Source organism: Mobula birostris, chromosome 7 (assembly GCF_030028105.1).
Source record: "Mobula birostris isolate sMobBir1 chromosome 7, sMobBir1.hap1, whole genome shotgun sequence".
NCBI classification, from domain to species: Eukaryota; Metazoa; Chordata; class Chondrichthyes; order Myliobatiformes; family Myliobatidae; genus Mobula; species Mobula birostris.
In genome coordinates this window covers 99632003-99655685 of record NC_092376.1, presented here as the reverse complement: position 1 = coordinate 99655685, position 23683 = coordinate 99632003, and the positions used below count along the sequence as shown (strand labels likewise).

Below are 23683 nucleotides of genomic sequence, written 5' to 3'. Positions count from 1 at the left end.
CCTATCCAAAAGTCTCTAAAAAGACCCTATTGTATCCACCTACACCACAGTTGCCGGCAGCCCATTCTACGCACTCACCACTCTGAGTAAAAAAAACTTACTCCTGACTTCACTTCTGTACCTACTCCCCAACACCTTAAACCTGTATCCTCTTGTGGCAACCATTTCAGCCCTGGGAAAAAGCCTCTGACTATCCACACGATCAATGCCTCTCATCATCTTATACACCTCTCATCCTTCGTCGCTCCAAGGAGAAAAGGCCGAGTTCACTCAACCTGTTTTCATAAGACATGCTCCCCAATCCAGGCAACATCCTTGTAAATCTCCTCTGCACCCTTTCTAAGGCTTCCACATCCTTCCTGTAGTGAGGCAACCAGAACTGAGCACAGTACTCCAACCGGGGTCTGACCAGGGTCCTATACAACTGCAACATTTATCTCGGCTCCTAAATTCAATTCCAATACACCGCATGCCTTCTTAGCCACAGCATCAACCTGCGCAGCTGCTTTGAGCGTCCTATGGACTCGGACCCAAAGATCCCTCTGATCCTCCACACCAAAATGAACCACTTCACACTTACCTGTGTTGAACTCCATCTGCCACTTCTCAGCCCAGATTTTCATCCTGTCAATGTCCTGTTGTAACCTCTGACAACCCTCCACACTATCCACAACACCTCCAACCTTTGTGTCATCAACAAACTTACTAACCCATCCCTCCACTTCCTCATCCAGGTCATTTATAAAAATCACGAAGAGTAAGGGTCCCAGCACAGATCCCTGAGGCATAGCGATGGCCACCGACCTCCATGCAGAATATGACCTGTCTACAACCACTCTTTGCCTTCTGTGGGCAAGCCTTTTCTGGATCCACAAAGCAGTGTCCCCTTGGATCCCATGCCTCCTTACTTTCTCAATAAGCCTTGCATTTCAAATGCCTTGCTGAAATCCATATACACTACATCTACTGCTCTTCCTTCATCAATGTGTTTAGTCACATCCTCAAAAAATTCAATCAGGCTCATAAGGCACGACCTGCCCTTGGCAAAGCCATGCTGACTATTCCTAATCATATTATACCTCTCCAAATGTTCATAAATCCTGCCTCTCAGGGTCTTCGCCATCAACTGAAGTAAGGTTCACTGGTCTGTAATTTCCTGGGCTATCTCTGCTCCCTTTCTTGAATAAAGGAACAACATCCTCAACCCTCCAATCCTCCGGAACCTCTCCTGTCCCCATTGATGATTTAAAGATCATTGCCAGAGGCTCAGTAATCTTCTCCCTCGCCTCCCACAGTAGCCTGGGGTACATCTCATCCAGTCCTGGCGACTTATCCAACTTGATGCTTTCTAAAAGCTCCAGCACAACCTCTTTCTTAATATCTACTTGCTCAAGCTTTTCAGTCTGCTGCAAGTCATCACTACAATTACCAAGCAACACACATAAAAGTTGCTGGTGAACGCAGCAGGCCAGGCAGCATCTCCAGGAAGAGGTGCAGTCAACGTCTCAGGCCGAGACCCTTCGTCAGGACTAACCCTCCCCCTCCTGTCTTCTTCTATCATTTCGGATCTTCCCCTCCCCCTCTCAAATCTCTTACTAGCTCTTCTTTCAGTTAGTCCTGATGAAGGGTCTCGACCTGAAACGTCGACTGCACCTCTTCCTAGAGATGCTGCCTGGCCTGCTGCGTTCACCAGCAACTTTTATGTGTGTTGCTTGAATTTCCAGTATCTGCAGAATTCCTGTTGTTTGCGACTACAATTACCAAGATCCTTTTCCATAGTGAATACTGAAGTAAAGTATTCATTAAGTACCTCTGCTATTTCCTCCAGTTCCATACACACTTTCCCCCTGTCACACTTGATAGGTCCTATTCTTTCACATCTTATCCTCTTGCTCTTCACATACTTGTAGAATGTCTTGGGGTTTTCCTTAATATTGCCCGCCAAGGCCTTCTCATGGCCCCTTCTGGCTCTCCTAATTTCCTTTTTAATCTCCTTCCTGTTAGCCTTATAATCTTCTAGATCCCTAACATTACCTAACTCTGAACCTTTTGTAAGCTTTTCTTGACTAGATTTATTACAGTCTTTGCACACCACGTTTCGTGTACCCTACCATAACTTCCCTGTCTCATTGGAATGTACCTATGCGGAACTCCACACAAATATCCCCTGAACATTTGCCACATTTCTTCTGTACTTTTCCCTGGGAATATCTGTTCACAATTTAAGCATCCAATTTCCTGCCTGATAGCCTCATAATTCCCCTTATTCCAATTAAATGCTTTTCTATGTCTGTTCCTATCTCTCTCCAATGCTATTGTAAAGGAAATAGAATTGTGATCACTATCTCCAAAATGCTGCCCCACTGTGAGATCTGACACCTGACCAGGTTCATTTCCCAGTACCAAGTCAAGTACAGTCTCTCCTCTTGTAGGCTTATCTACATACTGTGTCAAGAAGCCTTCCTGAACACACCTAACAAACTCCACCCCATCTAAACCCTTTTGCTCTAGGGAGGTGGCAATTGATATTTGGGAAATTAAAATCTCCCATCACGACAACTCTTATTATTACACCTTTCCAGGATCAGTTTCCCTATCTGATCCTTGATATCCCTGTTACTATTGGGCGGCCTATAAAAAACACCCAGTAATAAGTTATTGACCCCTTCTTGTTCCTAACCTCCACCCACAGAGACTCCGTAGACAATCCCTCCATGACGTCCACCTTTTCTGTAACCTGACACTATCTCTGATCAACAGTGCCACGCCCCCACCTGTTTTGCCTCCCTCCCTGTCCTTTCGGAAACATTTAAAACCTGGCATTTGAAGTAACCATTCCTGTCCCTGAGCCATCCAAGTGTCTGTAATGGCCACCACATCATCCACTGATCCACGCTCTAAGCTCATCCGCTTTGTTCACAATACTCCTTGCGTTAAAATGCTAATGAATTTATTGTGAGGAAGAACCATATAGACATGGATTTCAGCCCATGTATGTTTGTTTTGTGCATCTGTACTGTGTAATGTACTTGTGTTTGAACAGAAATGTTTTCCAGAGTTTCTATGAAGGTGGAACAGTGCATCTTTCTGTTCTGTTGGTATTCATCCACTTGGCTTTTTTGGACCTGATGTCTATAGTAGATTGTTTTACTATTGTTGCATGTGCCTTGATATTGTGAAATCTTGTCTTGCATACTGTTCATGCAGATCAATTCATTGCAACAGTGCATTAAGTTAGTATGAGGTAAAACAATATTACAGAGGAAGTGCAGTTCAGGCAGACAATAAGATGCAAGGTCATAACAAAGTAAATTGTGAGTTCAGTGCATCTTAAGTCGTAGCTGGAAACTGTTGAGTAATTTTTTTAAAGTGGGTTAAAGCTGTCATTTGAGCTTTGATATACACTGAAGAGAGAATATCTGGGGAGGGCAAAGTCTTTATGTTGGCTACTTTACCAAAATCACAAGATGTAAACAGTCGACGGGGGGAGGGTGGTTTCTATGATGTGCTGACCTGTGTTTACAATTTTCTGCAGTTTCTTGCAGTCATAGGCAGAGTAGTTGCCATACCAAGCCATAATTCATTTGGATAGGGTGTATTTCTATGGTGCATCAATAAAAATTGGTGAGGGTGATTGGGAACATGACAAATTTCATTAGCTTCCCAAGGAAAAGAATAATATCCCAAGGAGCAATGTGAAAGATAATTAAATAGAATTTTGGAAACTAGGAAATAATACATTTGTTGGATGTTTTATTTGTCGTTACTGGTATCTCTTACCAGGATCTAGAGTAAATGTGTAATATTTCTGTTCTTTCTCTCACTTCCTTCATTCTCCATTTAAGAAAGAGTGCCACCCTTCACATTCACTTGTTATTTTTGTTAATTGTTTCTTATTCAATACCTTTAAGAAGCCCTTATAAATATTCACACCAGTATCTATCACATTTGATACTTAACAAAGTGTACTTAAATTCTACGGATCCATACTGGCTCTCACTCACCTGTCTAAATGATTGCATTTTCTGAATTGAATTGTATGGCCTTGCAGACTGAACCTAGAATTCAGGATTTCAACAGCTCTGAGTTTCAACACAGCGTGATCACCTATTTCTCTGCCCTCTCTGGTTCTTTTTCTCTGCCTATTTCCATTTCTAATAAAAAGACACAGGCCTGAATTCTACTTTTCACACTGCTAATGAGCAACTCCTGTGGTTCATTTTTACTATGATTTGTTACACTCCATCTGGAGCATTTTGTTCGGTTTTGAATCCAAGGATAAATTCCCTTTCACAACTTAGTAAATTGAAGTTAAAACATTTGAATTACTATCATAGATTGCATGGGTACCCTTAGGGACCCTAGGTTTAAGTGGTAACTTAAGGGACACTTATAATAAAGTATTGATAGGACTAAGGTTTCCTCTGGATAAGAACTCACAAAGGCACAGTTTGCAATTTAAGATTTGCAAGTCACACCTACGCTCTGTCTGCCAGAGAAAGCATGATCTCCCAGTGGCCACACATTTTAATTCCATGTCCCATTCCCATTCTGATATGTCTATCCACGGCCTGCGCTACTGTAAAGATGAAGCCACACTCAGGTTGGAAGAACAACACCTTATATTCCGTCTGGGTAGCCTCCAACCTGATGGCATGAACATTGACTTCTCTAACTTGCGCTAATGCCCCACCTCCCCCTCGTACCCCATCCGTTATTTATTTATATACACACATTCTTTCTCTCTCTTTTTCTCCCTCTGTCCCTCTCACTGTACCCCTTGCCCATCCTCTGGGTTTTTCCCCCCCCTCCTCCTTTTCCTTTTCCCCGGACCTCCTGTCCCATGATCCTCTCATATCCCTTTTGCCAATCACCTGTCCAGCTCTTAGCTCCATCCCTCCCCCTCCTGTCTTCTCCTATCATTTTGGATCTCCCCCTCCCCCTCCCACTTTCAAATCTCTTCCTAGCTCTTCCTTCAGTTAGTCCTGACGAAGGGTCTCGGCCTGAAACCCCGACTATACCTCTTCCTATAGATGCTGCCCGCCTGCTGCGTTCACCAGCAACTTTGATGTGTGTTGCAGGAAGTTTTTAATGTTAAAGTTAATAGGCATTTGGAAGTGCTTCTTCTTGCCTCTCCACCCCTCCCAAAATCAAGATTGTTGCTGTTTGGGACACTTTCACAGATGAGTTTTTGAACTAGTGACTGAGCCTGAATATACTGCTCTTCCTGTGAATCATCAATTGGTTCTCTGTTCTTGTATTACTCTTTGGGAAATCTTTAGAATAGTTTTTTGATGGTGATTTCTTAGTCTTTGTTGCATAAGAAATTCCCTTCATGTATGTTTTTAGACTTTGATTTTAGGCTGAGGATAATCTTTGATAAACTTACTTGTAATAACAAAGAAAGGTTGACAATGCATAGTGAACAGATTAAGGATCCCATTCAAATCACTGCATGAATTCTTACTGATCTTTAGATAGCTAAGTTGAGGTCATATTCTGTGATCACAAATTTACGAACTTTACTGCTGACCCAAGTTGCCACTCTAGGTCAATGCACTGTGAAGCTGCCTTTCTTTATAAAGCACCTGCTATTCCGGTTCTTGATTATTATTTTAAGAACAGGAATATTAGTTATCTTGGGTAATGTTCTTTCCTTTATCACCACAAATAAAATAACTGCATTTATCCAAATGCTGGTTATGAGATTCATTGTGATTGAAGCTTTGAAACACATCAGGTAATATAAAGATGGAGTCTTGCTGTTTATTTCCAACATCTACGGTTTTTCAGTTTCACTAGTTCGATATTGTGAAAGCGTCTTTGCTAGTAGATTTTTGAATTCGGGTGTTTTGTGTTTAAAGGCAGAGGAGGCCAGTCTGCGCTGCGTTTTGCCCGCTTGCGAATGGAAAAGAGGCATAACTATGTGCGGAAGGTAGCAGAGACAGCTGTGCAGCTCTTCATCAGCAGTGACAAGGTGAACGTGGCAGGACTTATTCTGGCAGGATCAGCTGATTTCAAAACTGAGCTCAGCCAGTCGGACATGTTTGATCCGGTAAGCTAAAGCAGAACGTGACTATATACTGAGTAAAACAGCACTGAAATGTTTAGTACATGTTGAGTACCCCTTATCCAAACTTCCAGTATCCAAAAACCTCCAAAATCTGAATTTTTTTTGAGTGCTGACATAAATGGAAAATTCCACAAGATCTCTGCGCACTACAGACAGTTCTGAGAAGTGACCTCACATATTAATGAAAAATATAATGCAAGAAATGAAGATCTCAATTGTATATTGTTAGCGTCAACATATGCTTAATGGTATGTCGGTCATGAAACAAGCAAAGATCTATTATGATGAGCTGAAAATTGAAGGTAATTGTCAATATTCAGCAGGCTGGTTGCAGAAATTTAAGAAAAGGCGTGGCATACAACTTTTTAAGTGCTGATCAGGAAACTAGCACCAGAACAAGTCTACGATGCTGATTGTTTTTATACTTTATACATCAAGGCATTAAATTTTATTGTCACTGATGAAAATCTAACACCAGAACAAGTACATAATGCTGATTGCTTTTATACTTTGCATAAAACCTAAAAAGAAGTTGCAATACACTGAATTTGTACACTGTTTTTAATCAAAACATGACATTGTCAAAGTAAAAATGTATTAACAGAGTGCACATTTGTCACCACATACAACCATGAGATTTTCTGCAGGCATACTTAGCAAATCTATAGAACAGTAATTGTAAACAGAATAATTTGTCAACAAACTCTGCAAATGCAGATATAAATAGCTTTAAATAATGAGCATGAAATAACAAGAGTCCTTAAGTGAGTGTAGTTATTCCCCTTTGTTCAAGAGCTTGGTGGTTGAGGGGTAGTAACTGTTCTTGAACCTGATGGTGGGAGTCCTGAGGCACTTGTACCTTCTACCTGATGAGCAGAGAGAAAAGAGCATGGCCTGGGTGATGAGGATCTTTGATAATGAATGCTGCTTTCCTCCAGCAACATAGCATGTTGATGTGCTCAATGGTTGGGAGGGTTTTACCCGTGATGTACTGAGCCAAATCCACTACCTTTTCTGGGATTTTCTGTTCAAAGGCATTGGTGTTCCCAAAGCAGACCGTAACGCAGCCAGTCAACACACTTTCCACCAGACATAGGAGTTTGCCAAGGTTTTTGAGGCCATGCTGAATCCCCACAGACTCCTGAGGAAGTAGAGGCACTGTTGTGCTTTCTTTGCAATTATATTTACATGATGTGTCCAGGACAGGTCTTCTAAGATGGTAACATCCAGGAATTCGGAGAAGGAAGTCTGAGAATCGGAGCGGTAGTGCGGAGGAAGCCATTTTTGAATTTTTCGGTGTTTTTTTATTCTCATCGGCGTTCAGAGAGGCGGAACTGTGCAGGTGTGTGACGTTGGGGAGTGAAGCGCGGAAGATTTAAAAGGAGCACAGCCTTATACAGTGGGCAGCGTAGTTTGTGGGCTGCGGAGTGAGCCAGGAGCAGAGTGAAGGCTTAAGGGCTTCGGCTTAACGGGCTTAGGTGAAGAAGGGTTGGTATTCATTTTTTGTTATTTGAGGAGAGGGGAAGTATGAGTGTGAGGGCAGCTTGTTATTCTTGGTGCCGGATGTGGGAGGTCCTGGAGTCTCCCAGCCTCCCAGACATCCACATCTGTGCCAGGTGCGCCGAGATGCAGCTCCTAAGGGACCGTGTTAGGGAACTGGAGCTGCAACTCGATGACCTTCGTCTGGTCAGGGAGAGTGAGGAGTTGATAGAGAGGAGTTACAGGCAGATGGTCACATTGGGGCCACGGGAGGCAGACAAGTGGGTCACGGCTAGGAGGGGGAAGGGGAAGAGTCAGGTAATAGAGAGTACCCCAGTGGCTGTGCCCCTTGACAATAGGTACTCCTGTTTGAGTACTGTTGGGGGGGACAGCACATCTAGGGGAAGCAACAGTGGCCGTGCCTCTGGCACAGAGTCCGGCCCTGTAGCTCAGAAGAGTAGGGAAAGGAAGAGGAAGGCAGTAGTAATAGGGGACTCGATAGTAAGGGGGTCAGATAGGGGATTCTGTGGACACAGTCCGGAGACTCGGATGGTAGTTTGCCTCCCTGGTGCCAGGGTCCGGGATGTTTCTGATTGTGTCGAAGATATCCTGAAGTGGGAGGGAGAGGAGCCAGAGGTCGTGGTACATATAGGTACCAATGACATAGGTAGGAAAAGGGGAGAGGTCCTGAAAGAAGAATATAGGGAGTTAGGAAGGGAGTTGAGAAAAAGGACTGCAAAGGTAGTAATCTCAGGATTACTGCCTGTGCTACGTGACAGTGAGAGTAGGAATGCACTGAGGTGGAGGATAAATGTGTGGCTGAGGGATTGGAGCAGGGGGCAGGGATTCAAGTTTTTGGATCATTGGGACCTCTTTTGGTGCAGGTGTGACCTGTACAAAAAGGACGGGTTACACTTGAATCCTAGGGGGACCAGTATCCTGGCGGGGAGATTTACGAGGGCTACTGAGGTGACTTTAAACTAGAATGGTTGGGGGGTGGGAGTCAATTTAAAGAGACTAGGAGAGAGGAGGTTAGTTTACAAATAGAGAAAGCTAGTAGACAGTGTGTGGCGAGGATAGGCAGGGGTCAGAGATCAGGAGCACTCAGACCAGAGATGTAGGGGACAAAGAAGAAAAAGATAACAAAGTTGTTTGCTCCATTAAGGATAAAAAGAGAGTAGGTGGTGGAGAGTTCCTTAAATGCATCTATTTTAATGCTAGGAGCATTGTAAGAAAGGTGGATGAGCTTAGAGCATGGATTGATACCTGGAAATATGATGTTGTAGCTATTAGTGAAACATGGTTGCAGGAGGGGTGTGATTGGCAACTAAATATTCCAGGATTTCGTTGCTTCAGGTGTGATAGAATAGGAGGGGCAAGGGGGGGAGGTGTTGCATTGCTTGTTAGAGAAAATATAACAGTATATATATCCGGCAGGATAGATTAGTGGACTCGTCCAGGGAGGCTCTTTGGGTGGAATTCAGGAATAGGAGGGGTGTAGTGACACTTATAGGGGTGTATTATAGCCCACCTAATGGGGACTGAGAACTGGAGGAGCAAATTTGTAAGGAGATAGCAGATATTTGTAGTAAGCACAAGGTTGTGATTGTGGAAGATTTTAATTTTCCACACATAGACTGGGAAGCCCATTCTGTAAAAGGGCTGGATGGTTTGGAGTTTGTCAAATGTGTGCAAGATAGTTTTTTGCAGCAATACATAGAGGTAGCAACTAGAGAAGGGGAAGTGTTGGATCTCCTGTTAGGGAATGAGATAGGGCAGGTGACGGAGGTATGTGTTGGGAAGCACTTCAGGTCCAGTGATCACAATACAATTCAATATAATTATGGAGAAGGATAGGTCTGGACCCAGGGTTGAGAGATTTGATTGGAGAAAGGCTAACTTTGAGGAGATGCGAAGGAATTTAGAAGGAGTGGATTGGGACAATTTGTTTTATGGGAAGGATGTAATAAAGAAATGGAGGTCATTTAAAGGTAAAATTTTGAGGGTACAGAATCTATATGTTCCTTTTAGGTTGAAAGGAAAGGTTAAAAGTTTGAGAGAGCCATGGTTTTCAAGGGATATAGGAAACTTGGTTTGGAAAAAGAGAGGAATTTACAATAAATATAGGCAGCTTGGAGTTAATGAGGTGCTCGAGGAATATAAAGAATGTAAAAAGAATCTTAAAAAAGAAATTAGAAAAGCTAAAAGAAGATACGAGGCAGCTTTAGCAAGTAAGGTGAAAATAAATCCAAAGGGTTTCTACAGTTATATAAATAGCAGAAGGATAGTGAGGGATAAAATTGGTCCCTTAGAGAATCAGAGTGGACGGCTATGTGCGGAGCCAAAAGAGATGGGGGAGATTTTGAACAATTTCTTTTCTTCGGTATTCACTAAGGAGGAGAATATTGAATTGTGTAAGGTAAAGGAAACAAGAAGGGTAGTTATGGAAAGTATGACGATTAAAGAAGAGGAAGTACTGGCTCCTTTAAGGAATATAAAAGTGGATAAGTCTCCGGGTCTGGACAAAATATTCCCTAGGACCTTGAGGGAAGTTAGTGTGGAAATAGCAGTGGCTCTGACAGAAATATTTCAAATGTCATTAGAAACAGGGATGGTGCCAGAGGATTGGTGTATTGGTCATGTTGTTCCATTGTTTAAAAAGGGTTCTAAGAGTAAACCTAGCAATTATCGGCCTGTGAGTTTGACGTCAGTGGTGGGGAAATTGATGGGAAGTATTCTTAGAGATGGTATATATAATTATCTGGATAGACAGGGTCTGATTAGGAACAGTCGATATGGATTTGTGCATGGAAGGTCATGTTTGACAAATCTTATTGAATTTTTTGATGAGGTTACCAGGAAAGTTGACAAGGGTAAAGTGGTGGATGTTGTCTATATGGACTTCAGTAAGGCCTTTGACAAGGTTCTTCACGGAAGGTTAGTTAGGAAGGTCCAATCGTTAGGCATTAATATCGAAGTAGTAAAGTGGATTCAGCAGTGGCTGGATGGGAGACGCCAGAGAGTAGTGGTGGATAACTGTGTCAGATTGAAGGACGGTATGTAGCAGTGTGCCTTAGGGATCTGTACTGGGTCCACTGTTGTTTGTCATATATTAATGATCTGGATGATGGGGTGGTAAATTGGATTAGTAAGTATGCGGATGATACTAAGATAGGTGGAGTTGTGGATAATGAAGTAGGTTTTCAAAGTTTGCAGAGAGATTTAGGCCAGTTAGAAGAGTGGGCTGAAAGATGGCAGATGGAGTTTAATGCTACATTTTGGTAGGACTAATCAAAATAGGACATACATGGTAAATGGTAGGGCATTGAAGAATGCTGTAGAACAGAGGGATCTAGGAATAATGGTGCATAGTTCCCTGAAGGTGGAATCTCATGTGGATAGGGTGGTGAAGAAAGCTTTTGGTATGCTGGCCTTTATTAATCAGAGCATTGAGTTTAGGAGTTGGGATGTAATGTTGAAATTGTACAAGGCATTGGTAATGCCAAATTTGGAGTATTGTGTGCAGTTCTGGTCACCGAATTATGGGAAAGATGTCAATAAAATTGAGAGAGTACAGAGGAGGTTTACTGAAATGTTGCCTGGGTTTCATCTCCTAAGTTACAGAGAAAGGTTGAACAAGTTAGGTATTTATTCTTTGGAGCGTAGAAGGTTGAGAGGGGACTTGATAGAGGTGTTTAAAATTATGAGGGGGATTGATAGAGTTGCCGTGGATAGGCTTTTTCCATTGAGAGTGGGGGAGATTCAAACAAGAGGACATGAGTTGAGAGTTAAAGGACAAAAGTTTATAGGTAACATGAGGGGGATCTTTTTTAACTCAGAGAGTGGTAGCTGTGTGGAACGAGCTTCCAGCAGAAGTAGTTGAGGCAGGTTCAATGTTGACGTTTAAAGTTAATTTGGATAGATATATGGACAGGAAGGGAATGGAGGGTTATGGACCGAGTGCAGGTTGGTGGGACTAGGTGAGAGTAAGAGTCCGGTATGGACTAGAAGGGCCAAGATGGCCTGTTTCCGTGCTGTAATTGTTATATGGTTATAATTTAAAATTATTGACCTCCATCTCTGATCCTCTGAGTACTCCGATGATCGTTAAGCCTGTCGTCATTTGTTTGTTGGTATTCCGTCAATGCTACTGTGCTGCTTTGGTATTTAATAATTTTTACTGTTAACTACATTTGTGTGATCAACAAGAATAAGACAAAAACTGCTTACTGGTAGCACATAAATTCAGAGTTTAAAATGGTGGAAATCCCGAGCTATCTCAGTAAGACATTATATATTCCAAAATCCAAAACACTTCTGGTCCCAAGCATACCTCAACCTGACCGCCATTTGCACAGGACTCCTATCTAAATATGTCAAGAGTTTTGGGAATGCCCAACAGAAAGGATACCCAGGACTTTCGAGTGGGAAGTGATTTCCTCGGTCAGAAACTTAAATGATGTGAGAAACAAAAAAGGGATAGTAATCTGCAAATGCTTGAGGAAATCTGTGGAACAAGCAACATCGGAGTGGTGAGATATAGGGAGGAGGGTGGAGGATGGAATTCTAAATGTTGTGGGTCAAAACCCTGCATCAGAACAGAAGAAGGATTTGTTTAGTTAAACATTTAATTTGGCACAACATTGGCCAGAGACCCCGGTTCCTGCGTCCTATTATCCTATGTTCTGTTTAATTGTTTTCAACCTTAAGTATTTTTAATAGTTGCTGATGATACCTATTTAAAATAGTTCATTTGCCTAATACAGCAATCTCGAGGTTGGGCTCAAAGTTCACCACCTGAAGATTGTACACCACCCTGATTCGTAGGAAGGCTGTGAAGATCTTTTGGATGTGCAGGAAGCAGGTTGTTAATCCTGCATTCCAATATGTATGTGGAAGTTAGAGATGAGCTGATGTGTGAAGAGTTTGATGCAGTTTCTGCAGAGAAGAAAACATTTTCTTCTGCAGAATTTGGAACTTGCAATGATTTAATTCTGATTTTCTGGTTCACCACAGTAGTATAGTGAGCCACTATTCTTTTAGCTGGAGCTTGGGGTAAGCCCCTCCTAATGATTTTTGTCAAGACCCTGTGTTACAGTTTTTTATTGCTTTGCTTAAGGGAAATCTGGTCAAACCTGACAAACTACAAACACTCAGCGGGTCAGGAAGCAACTGTCAAGAGAGAGTTAATGTCAACCCTTTGAATTGAAGTGTTAACTCTTTATCTTTCTTTAGATATTGGTTGACCTGCTGATTGTTTCTAGCATTTTCCATTTCTTTGACATGCCCAACATCTGCAAATTTTCATTTGTAAAACTGATCTGACATGGTTTTGGAATCATTTCTTGCAGCCATGTTCTGATGTTGGGTAACAAGCAATTTTCTGGACCCTCATAGTTACTAGGTCTTTGTGTGATTTCTTAGTCCACAACTTTTATATCTCCTTGTTTTCAGCTCTCATCCTCCTCTTTTTGGACTGAAGAGGTACAAAGAAAGCTATTGGCATTGGGATACCACCTTGTGTTAAGCATATTTTCCTTCAAGCTGAAATTCTTCTTTGTATTTCTCTACACAGCGATTGCAAAGCAAAGTACTAAAATTGGTGGACATCTCCTATGGAGGTGAGAATGGTTTTAATCAAGCAATTGAGTTGTCAGCTGAGGTCTTGTCCAGTGTGAAGTTCATTCAGGAAAAGAAACTAATAGGTGAGAAATTCCTGTTGCAGTTCACCACCAGTTTATTAGATAAGCTAAGCATTTGTATGGTTGATTCCAGTTAACTGGGACATATGAGACCAGTACATTTTGACCCAATTGAGTGGCTGTCCCAATTAATCTAAGCTTTGTAGAAATAATTAAAAGGTATAAAAAAGACAAACTACTATTTAACTGAGTAACAATTCATGTATTTAAATGGAATACAGAACGAATTAGGACACTACCAATACCTCTACCGTACTATAAAACTGTATTGGTTCGTAATTCCCAGAGAAATGCATTTGCTGTGCTCTTTTGACTGTAAATGAATAGTCAGTGCAGACATCTAGTGCACATAATGGACTGCCTTCGTTTGATGCTTTAGATGATTACACCTCCAAATCTTCATTCTCATTGTAACATTCAAGATGATTGTGGATCTCTTCACATTCTACATAATTCCTAACTTGTTGAAGTAGTGAAATCATTTCATTTTTCTCCCAGCCTTTTCTGGCCTGAACACTTGAAACCGTGGTGAGCATCACAGTTGAGAATTACCTTGCTGTTTATTTCTCGTCAACTGTGTCAAAAATATCTACTTTTTGAATACAAACACAAGCAACTGACACTATTTAAAGTTGATCATTCTGAGCATGGTGTAGTGTCACAAACGCATGCGACTGGCGCTAGTTAAAACCTACTCAGCAACAGTCTCCTGCCCCAATCGGCATGGTGTCCCAAATAAACGGGTACCACTATTAACCAATGGCCTAACCAACTGGAATCTACTGTATTTGGAAAGCCCCTTCTTCAGTCAAAGTGCTCTATGAACAACTTTTTTTAAGTCAATATTTTGTGATGTACCCAATTATTGAATTCCAGCTGACACACACCACATTGTGATGATAACATTGGTTTTCTATTAATGAACCACCGTTGGAGAAACACAATTGCAGATGGCAAAATCTGGAGCATCAAACAGGAAGCTGGAAGAAGACCATAAGACATAGGAGCAAAATTAGGCTGTTCGTCTCATTGAGTCTGCTCCACCATTCCGTCATGGCTGATTTGATTATCCCTCTCAAACCCTTCTCCCTGTAACCTTTGACTCCCTTACTAATCAAGAATCTATTGACGTCTGCTTTAAATATATCCAATGACTTGGCTTCTACAGGCCTTCTGTGAAAATAAACTCCTCAGATTTGCTGCTCCCTGGCTTAAAAAAGACTCTTCTCACCCCTGTTGTAAATGGGTATCCCTCTATTCTGAGGCTGTATCCTCTGCTCCTTGACTCTCACACTAAAGGAAACATACTCTCCACCTCTCCACGTCCACTCTGTCTAGGCTTTTGAATATTTGATAGGTTTAATTTAGAATCCCCCCCCCATTCCAACAAGTTCCAACAAGTACAGGTCCAGAGCCATCAAATGCGCCTCATATGATAACATTTCGTTTCCTGGAATCATTCTCAGGAACCTCCTGGAGACCCTCTGTAATGTCAGCTCACCTTTTCTTAGATAAGCGGTCCAAAGGTGCTCACAATCCTCTCAAGTGTGGCCTGACCAATGTGTTATAAAATCTCAGCGTCACATCCTTACTCTTATATTCTGGCCCTCAAAATAAGTACTAGCATTGCATATGCCCTCTTTATCACTGACTCCGCCTGCAAGTTAACCTTCATGGAATCCCACACAAGGACTCCCAAGTCCCTTTGGGATTTTTCTTCCCGTTTAGAAAATAGTCTATGCCTTTATCCTTTCTATCTAAGTGCATGACCATACACTTCTCATACACTGTATTCCATCTTCTACTTCTTAGCATATTCTCCCAATCCGTCCAAGTCCTCCTCCAGGCTTCAACACTGCCTGCCTTGCCACTTATCTTTTGTATAATTTTCCAGACTCGGCCACAAAGTTATTTATTCCGTAATCCAAATCATTGACGTATAATGTAAAAAGAAGCAGTCCTAATACCACCCTCTGTGGAGCATCACTTGTCACTGGAATAGGTTCCTTTTATTCAGATTCTTTGCCTCCTGCCAGTCAGCCAATCTTCTATCCATCTTTCCTGTAATACTGTGTGCTCTTGTTAAGCAGCCTCATATGCGGCATCTTGTCTAAGGCCTTCTGAAAATCCAAGCAAACAACCTTCACTGAATCCACTGACTCCCCTTTATTTATCATGCATATTGAAATCCCTCTTGACTAATGTAACATTTCTCTTATTACATGCCTTTTCTATATTCTGTTGAAATTTATATCTCATATCCTGGCTACTGTCAAGGGTCCTATATTTTTAACTCCCATCAGAGTCTTTATACCCTTGCAGAACTCAGCAAGTCAGGCAGCATCTATGGAGGGAAATGAACAGTTACATTTCAGATCAAGACTTTCAGTCCAGGTGAGGTGCCTTAACCCGAAATGTTGCCTTTCTGTTTTCCTCGGCAATTGCTGATTGACCCACTGAGTTTCTTCATCTTTGTAGCTCAAGGAACAACTTTTTAAAAATATAGTTTAGAGATAAAGCACTGCGCCACATTGCCCAACAACCTGCTTATTTAACCCTAATCATAGGACAATTAGCCTACTGTCTGTAGACTGTGGGATAAAACCGGAGTAGGGGTTCCTAAACTGGCATCCACAGACCCCTTGTTTAATGGTATTGGTTCATGGCATAAAAAAGGTTGGAACCCCTGCTTTAGTCTTTGGTATTACCATCTGATTGTATACTTTAGATGAAGTTTTGGTAGCATTTCACTGCTTGGCGCTTCATTGTTCCTCTACTAGTCATTGTACATAAAGCAAAATGTTGTGTAATCTTGCCTGGCATCCATCTTTATGGGCATTTTTAAGCAGTATCTTTATAAGCACCCTTTAATGATTAACTTATTTTTCCTAGAATACTTGGTTTGAACAATAGCTAACTTGATTATCCTACAGGGCGATACTTTGATGAAATCAGCCAAGATACAGGGAAGTACTGCTTTGGAGTCGATGACACACTTAAAGCACTGGAGATGGGTGCAGTTGAGATTCTGATAGTTTATGAAAATCTGGATATTATGCGATACGTACTCCGCTGCCATGGTACAGAAGGTAATTACAGTTTCTTTCATTGTAAGTTGTTGGGTGTCAGATTGAATGTCCACATACTTTATACTTTATTGTCGCCAAAAAATTGATATGAGAACGTACAGGCATTACAGCGATATTTGATTCTGCGCTACTCCCTGGATTACAAATATTAAATATTTAAAATAGTAAAAATTAGTAAATATTAAAAATTTAGATTATAAATCATAAATAGAAAAATGGAAAGTAAGGTAGTGCAAAAAAACCGAGAGGCAGGTCCGGATATTTGGAGGGTACGGCCCAGATCCGGGTCAGGATCCGTTCAGCAGTCTTATCACAGTTGGAAAGAAGCTGTTCCCAAATCTGGCTGTACGAGTCTTGAAGCTCCTAAGCCTTCTCCCAGAGGGAAGAGGGACAAAAAGTGTGTTGGCTGGGTGGGTCATGTCCTTGATTATCCTGACAGCACTGCTCCGATAGCTTGCAGTGTAAATTGATTCCAAGGACGGAAGATCGGTTTGTGTGATGTGCTGTGCCATGTTCACAATCCTCTGCAGCTTCTTTCGGTCTTGGACAGGACAACTTCCATACCAGGTTGTGATGCATCCTAGAAGAATGCTTTCTACGGTGCATCTGTAAAAATTAGTGAGGGTTTTAGGTGGCAGGCCAAATTTCTTTACTTTTCTCAGGAAGTAAAGGCACTGGTGGGCCTGCTTGGCAGTGAACTCTGCTTGGTTGGACCAAGTCAGGTCATTTGTGATATTGACCCCGAGGAAATTAAAGCTTTTGACCTGTTCCACTTGCACACCACTGATGTAAATTGGGTCGTGCGGTCCGCTACTCCTTCTGAAGTCAACAACCAATTCCTTCGTCTTGCTGATGTTGAGGGATAGGTTATTGTCTTCGCACCATGCCACCAGGTTCTTAATTTCCTCTCTGTACTCAAACTCATCATTACCTGAGATACGGCCTACAATTGTTGTGTCATCAGCAAACTTATATATTGAGTTTGATGGAAACTTGGCTACACAATCATGGGTGTACAGTGAGAACAGCAGGGGGCTGAGTATACAGCCTTGTGGGGCACCGGTGCTCAGAGTGATTGTAGAGGAGAGCTTGTCCCCTATTTTTACAGCCTGGGTCCCCGTCTGTGAGGAAGTTGAAGATCCAGCTGCAGATCTGAGTGCTAAGGCCCAGGTTCCTGAGCTTAGGAATCAGTTTATTGAGAATGATGGTATTAGAGGCAGAGCTGTAGTCAATGAAAAGGAGCCTTACGTATGCGTCTTTATTCTCCAGGTGTTCTAAGGAGGAATGTAGGGCCAGAGAGATGACATCTGCCGTTGACCTGTTGCTCCGGTAGGCGAATTGCAAAGCGTCGAGGTTGACCAGTAGGCTGTGGTTGATGTGTGCCGTAACCAATCTCTTGAAGCACTTCATAGCAATTGATGTCCGAGCCACAGGTCGATAGTCATTCAGGCATGCCACCTTGCTCTTCTTTGGCACTGGGATTACCGTTGCCTTCTTAAAACACGAGGGGATCTTAGACTGAAGCAAGGAGCAGTTGAAGATGTCAGCAAACACTCCAGCTAGCACGCTTGCACAGGCCCGGAGAGCCCGTCCTGGGACGCCATCTGGGCCCGTCGCCTTCCTTGGATTTATCTTCAGGAAGGCCCTTCTAACGTCCTCCTCGGTGACGATAAATCTCGATGCCACCAGGTCTGGTTCATCCGGAGGGGGCGGGTTGTTCCTCTTCTGTTCGAATCTTGCGTAGAATAAGTTAAGTTCGTCAGGAAGAGAAGCGCCACAGTTATTGATATTCCCAGCCTTTGCACCCAGTGATCTCATTTAGACCCTGCCATAGTCTACTGGCTTCCCTCTGGTTAGCCTGGGTTTCCAACTTGGCTCGATATTGCGTCTTGGCACCCTTAATGGCTTTCTGGAGCTCACAGCTGGATTCCGTGTAGCGACTGGTATCCCCGGACCTAAAAGCCGCAGCTCTATCCTTTGAAAGGGACTTGACCTCATAATTCATCCAATGTTTCTGGTTAGGGGGTACTTGGATCGTCTTGCGAGACGCACAGTCCTCCGTGCATTTCCAGATAAAGTCCGTGACAGCTGAGGCATACTCATCGAGGTTAGCTGCCGAGTCCTTGAATACTAACCAGTCCACCGATTCAAAGCAGTCACGGAGGACCTCATCCGTTTCCTCCGTCCAACGCGACACTACTTTTGACACCATGACCTCCCGCTTCAGTTTCTCTTTGTAAGCTGGGAGGAGGAGTACGGCCTGATGGTCCGATTTTCCAAAGTGAGGTCGTGGGACGGAGCAGTAGGCATCCTTGACTGCTGTGTAGCAGTGGTCAAGTATATTCGGGCCTCTAGTGGAGCAGGAGACATGTTGGTATAACTTTGGCAGCGCTTTCTGAGGTTGGCCTGGTTAAAGTCCCCGGCAGTAATGAGCAAAGCCTCCGGATACCTGGTCTCAAGTTCACTGATGTTGGCATACAGTATGTTCAGAGCACACTCCACGTCCGCTGGGGGGGAATGTAGACCGCTGTCAGTACGACCGAGGTAAATTCCTGTGGCAGATAGTAGGGATGACACTTCACCAACAGGTGTTCAGGTCCGGGCTGCAGGAGCTTGTCAGTGCCACTGTGTCCGAGCACCACGCAGTGTTGATCAGTAGGCAGACACCACCTCCCCTTGTCTTGCCCGAAGACGCTGTGCGGTCCATCTGATGAATCGAAAATCTCTCCGGTCGGATGGCACAGTCGGGGGTGGCAGGGGAGAGCCAGGTCTCGGTGAAACAGAATACACAGCAGTTCTGCATCTCCCTTCAGTAGGTGAGTCTCCCTTCAAGATCATCCACCTTGTTCTCTATGGCTTGCACATTAGCTAGTAGGATGGTGGGCATAGGGACCCTGAAGCCTCTCAGCTTCAATCTGACCAGCAGCCCAGCTCTTTTCCCATGCTTCCTCGGTAAGTAGTGCATCTTTCCTGGTTTCCATCAATGCAGTGTGTTGTTGTCAGCTCTTATGCCAGTCCAGATAACTCGGGCTCCGCACCTGGCTAAGAAGACAATTATCGAATGGCCGTCTCGCAGATCACAGCAGCACTGGGAGCCTTACGGAATGTCTTCACGCTACTCTTTTACCGGGGAAAATATTGAATATTTGAAAATTAAAATACTAGCTTTCCTATGAATTTGGCTAAATAAACAGCCTTACTGTGTTGTTTACTTCCCAGAAGAGAAAATCTTGTATTTGACTCCTGAACAAGAGAAGGATAAATCCCATTTCACGGACAAAGAGGTATGATTTCATTCTGCACATTGGTCGTAAGAGATAAATGTTATGTGTATGAGGTTTGGCTTTTGAATGTCCAGTTGAAAAATCTTAGTGTTTCAATACAATGTCTGTAGTATGACAAAATGTTAATGTTTTCTTTCTGTGAAATTTTATGTTCAGTACTGTGCAAAAGTCTTAAGCACATGTACAGCTAGAGTGCCTAAGACCTTTGCACGGTATTGTATTTGTCAACATGGAGTGTGGAGTGAGTTCGTAAATCTGGCGGGAGCAAAGGATGTTGGGAGTGGCGAGGGTGGAGTGCCGTGGGAGAGGTGTGTGGTGGGTGGCAGAGGAGGAGTATTGGGGTGGGGAATGGTGCAGGTGCAGGCACACTCAGCCTTGAGACACCAGGCAAGGTCATTCGTTTCCAAACAACTGGCTATTGATATTACAGAATGTCTGGTGCTTCCCACTCCCTCCCCTCTCCCTTCCCCTTTTCCCAACCATGATTCCCCTCCCCCTGCCCCCGTTTCACTCCCAGTCCACAATAGAGACGTATCAGGTTTATCATCACTCACATGAAGTTTTTTTTTGCGGCAGCAGTACAGTGCAATACATAAAATTGCTATAGTGCTGTGCAAAAGTCTCAGGCACCCTAGCTCTATCTATCTACCTATCTATATATATATATATATGCGACTGTGCCCCACTTGACTCCCATTCGTCTAGGGTAAACTGGCATTGACCCTGCCAACTCTGTAATCATGGTGGTGTGGATACTGTGTGATTGCACCCAGGTACAAGCCCACGATGTAAAATATCAGACGGTACACAATAGGCAAGTAAATGATTACACTTTACAATTATTTCACGGTGATAGGTTAGTAGAAACAAATAAAATAAAGGCGCCAAATCAATAAATTTTATCAGTTCTGTACACAAATAATTTATTGGAGCTCACAAAACTCCGTATCCGTTCCTCCGCTCGATCTCCAACGAACTCCATCGACCCTCGGCTGGGATCACTCCCGGTGATCTACCAGAGCGCTCGACTCACGCCCGACCTCTTCTCTTCCCTTCCACCAAAAGCCCGCGCTTCTCCGGTTCCCGCACATACAGATAGAATAACATGACTTCCATTGGCTAGCAAATGAATACAAGTTCCATTATCACTAATTATAACCTAAACATGCTGCTACTGAGAACCCCTTACACTTAAGTGAAATGTTACTATTTCCTGAACCCTAGGTCAGATTTCTACAGCAATTTGGGCAATTTGTTTGTCAAGGGTTCCCTGCCTTTTTTATGCCGTGGACTCCTACCATTAACCGAGGAATCTGTAGATCCAGGGTGGGAACCCCTAGTTTAAATTCTTAAAGATTATGGGACCCTTTACTTTAGTCACTGATTTCCCGATTCCAGTTGTTGTATGGGTATGGAATCTCTTCCTCAGGTCCCTCCACAGTATGTTGACAGGCCGACTAGGGGGAATGCCATACTAGATCTAGTATTAGGTAATGAACCAGGTCAGGTCACAGATCTCTCAGTGGGTGAGCATCTGGGGGACAGTAACCACCATTCCCTGGCCTGTAGCATCCGTTAGTCTTGCGAGACCATGGATCTGTGCCTGGAAAGTCTTCACTCTCCAGGGCGCAGGCCTGGGCAAGGTTGGACGGAACACCAGCAGTTGCCCGTGCTGCAAGTCTCCCCTCTCCATGACACCAATGTTGTCCGAGGGAAGGGCATTAGGACCCATACAGCTTGGCACCAGTGTCGTCGCAGAGCAATGTGTGATTAAGTGCCTTGCTCAAGGACACAACACGTTCCCTCGGCTGGGGCTCGAACTCACAACCTTCAGGTAGCTGGTCCAATGCCTTAACCACTTGGCCATGTGCCTGTAGCATTATCATGGAAAAGGATAGAATTGGCGAGGACAGGAAAATTTTTAATTGGGGAAGGGCAAATTATGAGGCTAAAAGGCTAGAACTTGCGGGTGTGAACTGGGATGATGTTTTTGCAGGGAAATGTACTATGGACATGTGGTCGATGTTTAGAGATCTCTTGCAGGATGTTAAGGGTAAATTTGTCCCAGTGAGGAAGATAAAGAATGGTTGGGTGAAGGAACCATGGGTGACAAGTGAGGTGGAAAATCTAGTCAGGTGGAAGAAGGCAGCATACAGAGGTTTTGGAAGCAAGAATCAGATGGGTCTATTGAGGAATATAGGGTAGCAGGAAAGGAGCTTAAGAAGGGGTTGAGGAGAGCAACAAGGGAGCATGAGAAGGCCTTGGCGAGTAGGGTAAAGGAAAACCCCAAGGCATTCTTCAGTTATGTGAAGAACAAAAGGATGACAGGAGTGAAGGTAGGACAGATTAGAGATAAAGGTGGGAAGATGTGCCTGGAGGCTGTAGAAGTGAGCGAGGCCATCAGTGAATACTTCTCTTCGGTATTCACCAATGAGAGGGAACTTAATGACGGTGAGGACAATATGAGTGAGGTTGATGTTCTGGAGCATGTTGATATAAAGGGAGAGGAGGTGTTGGAGTTGTTAAAATACATTAGGACGGATAAGTCCCCAGTGCCTGATGGAATATTCCCCAGGCTGTTCCACGAGGCGAGGGAAGAGATTGCTGAGCCTCTGGCTAGGATCTTTATGTCCTGGTTGTCCACGGGAATGGTACTGAGGATTGGAGGGAGGTGAATGTTGTCCCCTTGTTCAAAAAAGGTAGTAGGGATCGTCCAGATAATTATAGACCAGTGAGCCTTACATCTGTGGTAGGAAAGCTGTTGGAAAAGATTCTTAGAGATAGGATCTATGGGCATTTAGAGAAACATGGTCTGATCAGGGACCGTCAGCATGGCTTTGTGAAGGGCAGATCATGTCTAACAAGCCTGATAGAGTTCTTTGAGGAGGTGACCAGGCATATAGATGAGGGTAGTGTAGTGGATGTGATCTACATGGATTTTGGTAAGGCATTTGACAAGGTTCCACACGGTAGGCTTATTCAGAAAGTCAGAAGGCATAGTATCCAGTGAAGTTTGGCCAGGTGGATTCAGAATTGGCTTGCCTGCAGAAAGTAGAGGGTCGTGGTGGAGGGAGTACATTCGGATTGGAGGATTGTGACCAGTGGTGTCCCACAAGGATCAGTTCTGGGACCTCTACTTTTCGTGATTTTTATTAACGACCTAGATGTGGGGGTAGAAAGGTGGGTTGGCAAGTTTGCAGACGACACAAAGGTTGATGGTGTTGTGGATGGTGTAGAGGATTGTCGGAGATTACAGAGAGACATTGATAGGATGCAGAAGTGGGCTGAGAAATGGCAGATGGAGTTCAGCCCGGAGAAGTGTGAGCTGGTACACTTTGGAAGGACAAACTCCAAGGCAGAGTACAAAGTAAATGGCAGGATACTTGGTAGTGTGGCAGAGCAGAGGGATCTCGGGGTACATGTCCACAGATCCCTGAAAGTTGCCTCACAGGTAGGGTCGTTGAGAAAGCTTGTGGGGTGTTAGCCTTCATAAGTCGAGGGATAGAGTTTAAGAGTCATGAGGTAATGATGCAGCTCTATAAAACTCTGGTTAGGCCGCACTTGGACTACCTGTGTCCAGTTCTGGTCGCCTAACTGTAGGAAGGATGTGGAAGCATTAGAAAGGGTACAGAGGAGATTTACTAGGATGCTGCCTGATTTAGAGAGTATGGATTATGATCAGAGATTAAGGGAGCTAGGGCTTTATTCTTTGGAGAGAAGGAGGATGAGAGGAGAGATGATAGAGGTATATAAGATACTAAGAGGAATAGATAGAGTGGACAGCCAGCGTCTCTTCCCCAGGGCACCACTGCTCAATACAAGAGGACATGGCTTTAAGGTAAGGGGTGGGAAGTTCAAGGGGGATATTAGAGGAAGGTTTTTCACTCAGAGAGTGGTTAGTGCGTGGAATGCACTGCCTGAATCAGTGGTGGAGGCAGATAGACTACTAAAATTTAAGGGACTACTAGACAGGTATATGGAGGAATTTAAGGTGGGGGGTTATATGGGAAGCAGGGTTTAACAACATTGTGGGCTGAAGGGCCTGTACTATGCTGT

General features: G+C 43.5%; 1 protein-coding gene across 1 annotated transcript in view; it reads left to right on the top strand.

Annotated features, from left to right (window-relative positions):
* Window positions 1-23683, top strand: part of LOC140200339 (eukaryotic peptide chain release factor subunit 1) — a 59062-nt gene that overhangs the window by 25094 nt on the left and 10285 nt on the right. Inside the window, exons 5-8 of the mRNA XM_072263531.1 lie at window positions 5865-6055; window positions 13128-13257; window positions 16188-16343; window positions 19563-19627. Coding sequence (XP_072119632.1) covers window positions 5865-6055; window positions 13128-13257; window positions 16188-16343; window positions 19563-19627 — 542 coding nt within the window. The remainder of the gene's footprint in view (window positions 1-5864; window positions 6056-13127; window positions 13258-16187; window positions 16344-19562; window positions 19628-23683) is intronic.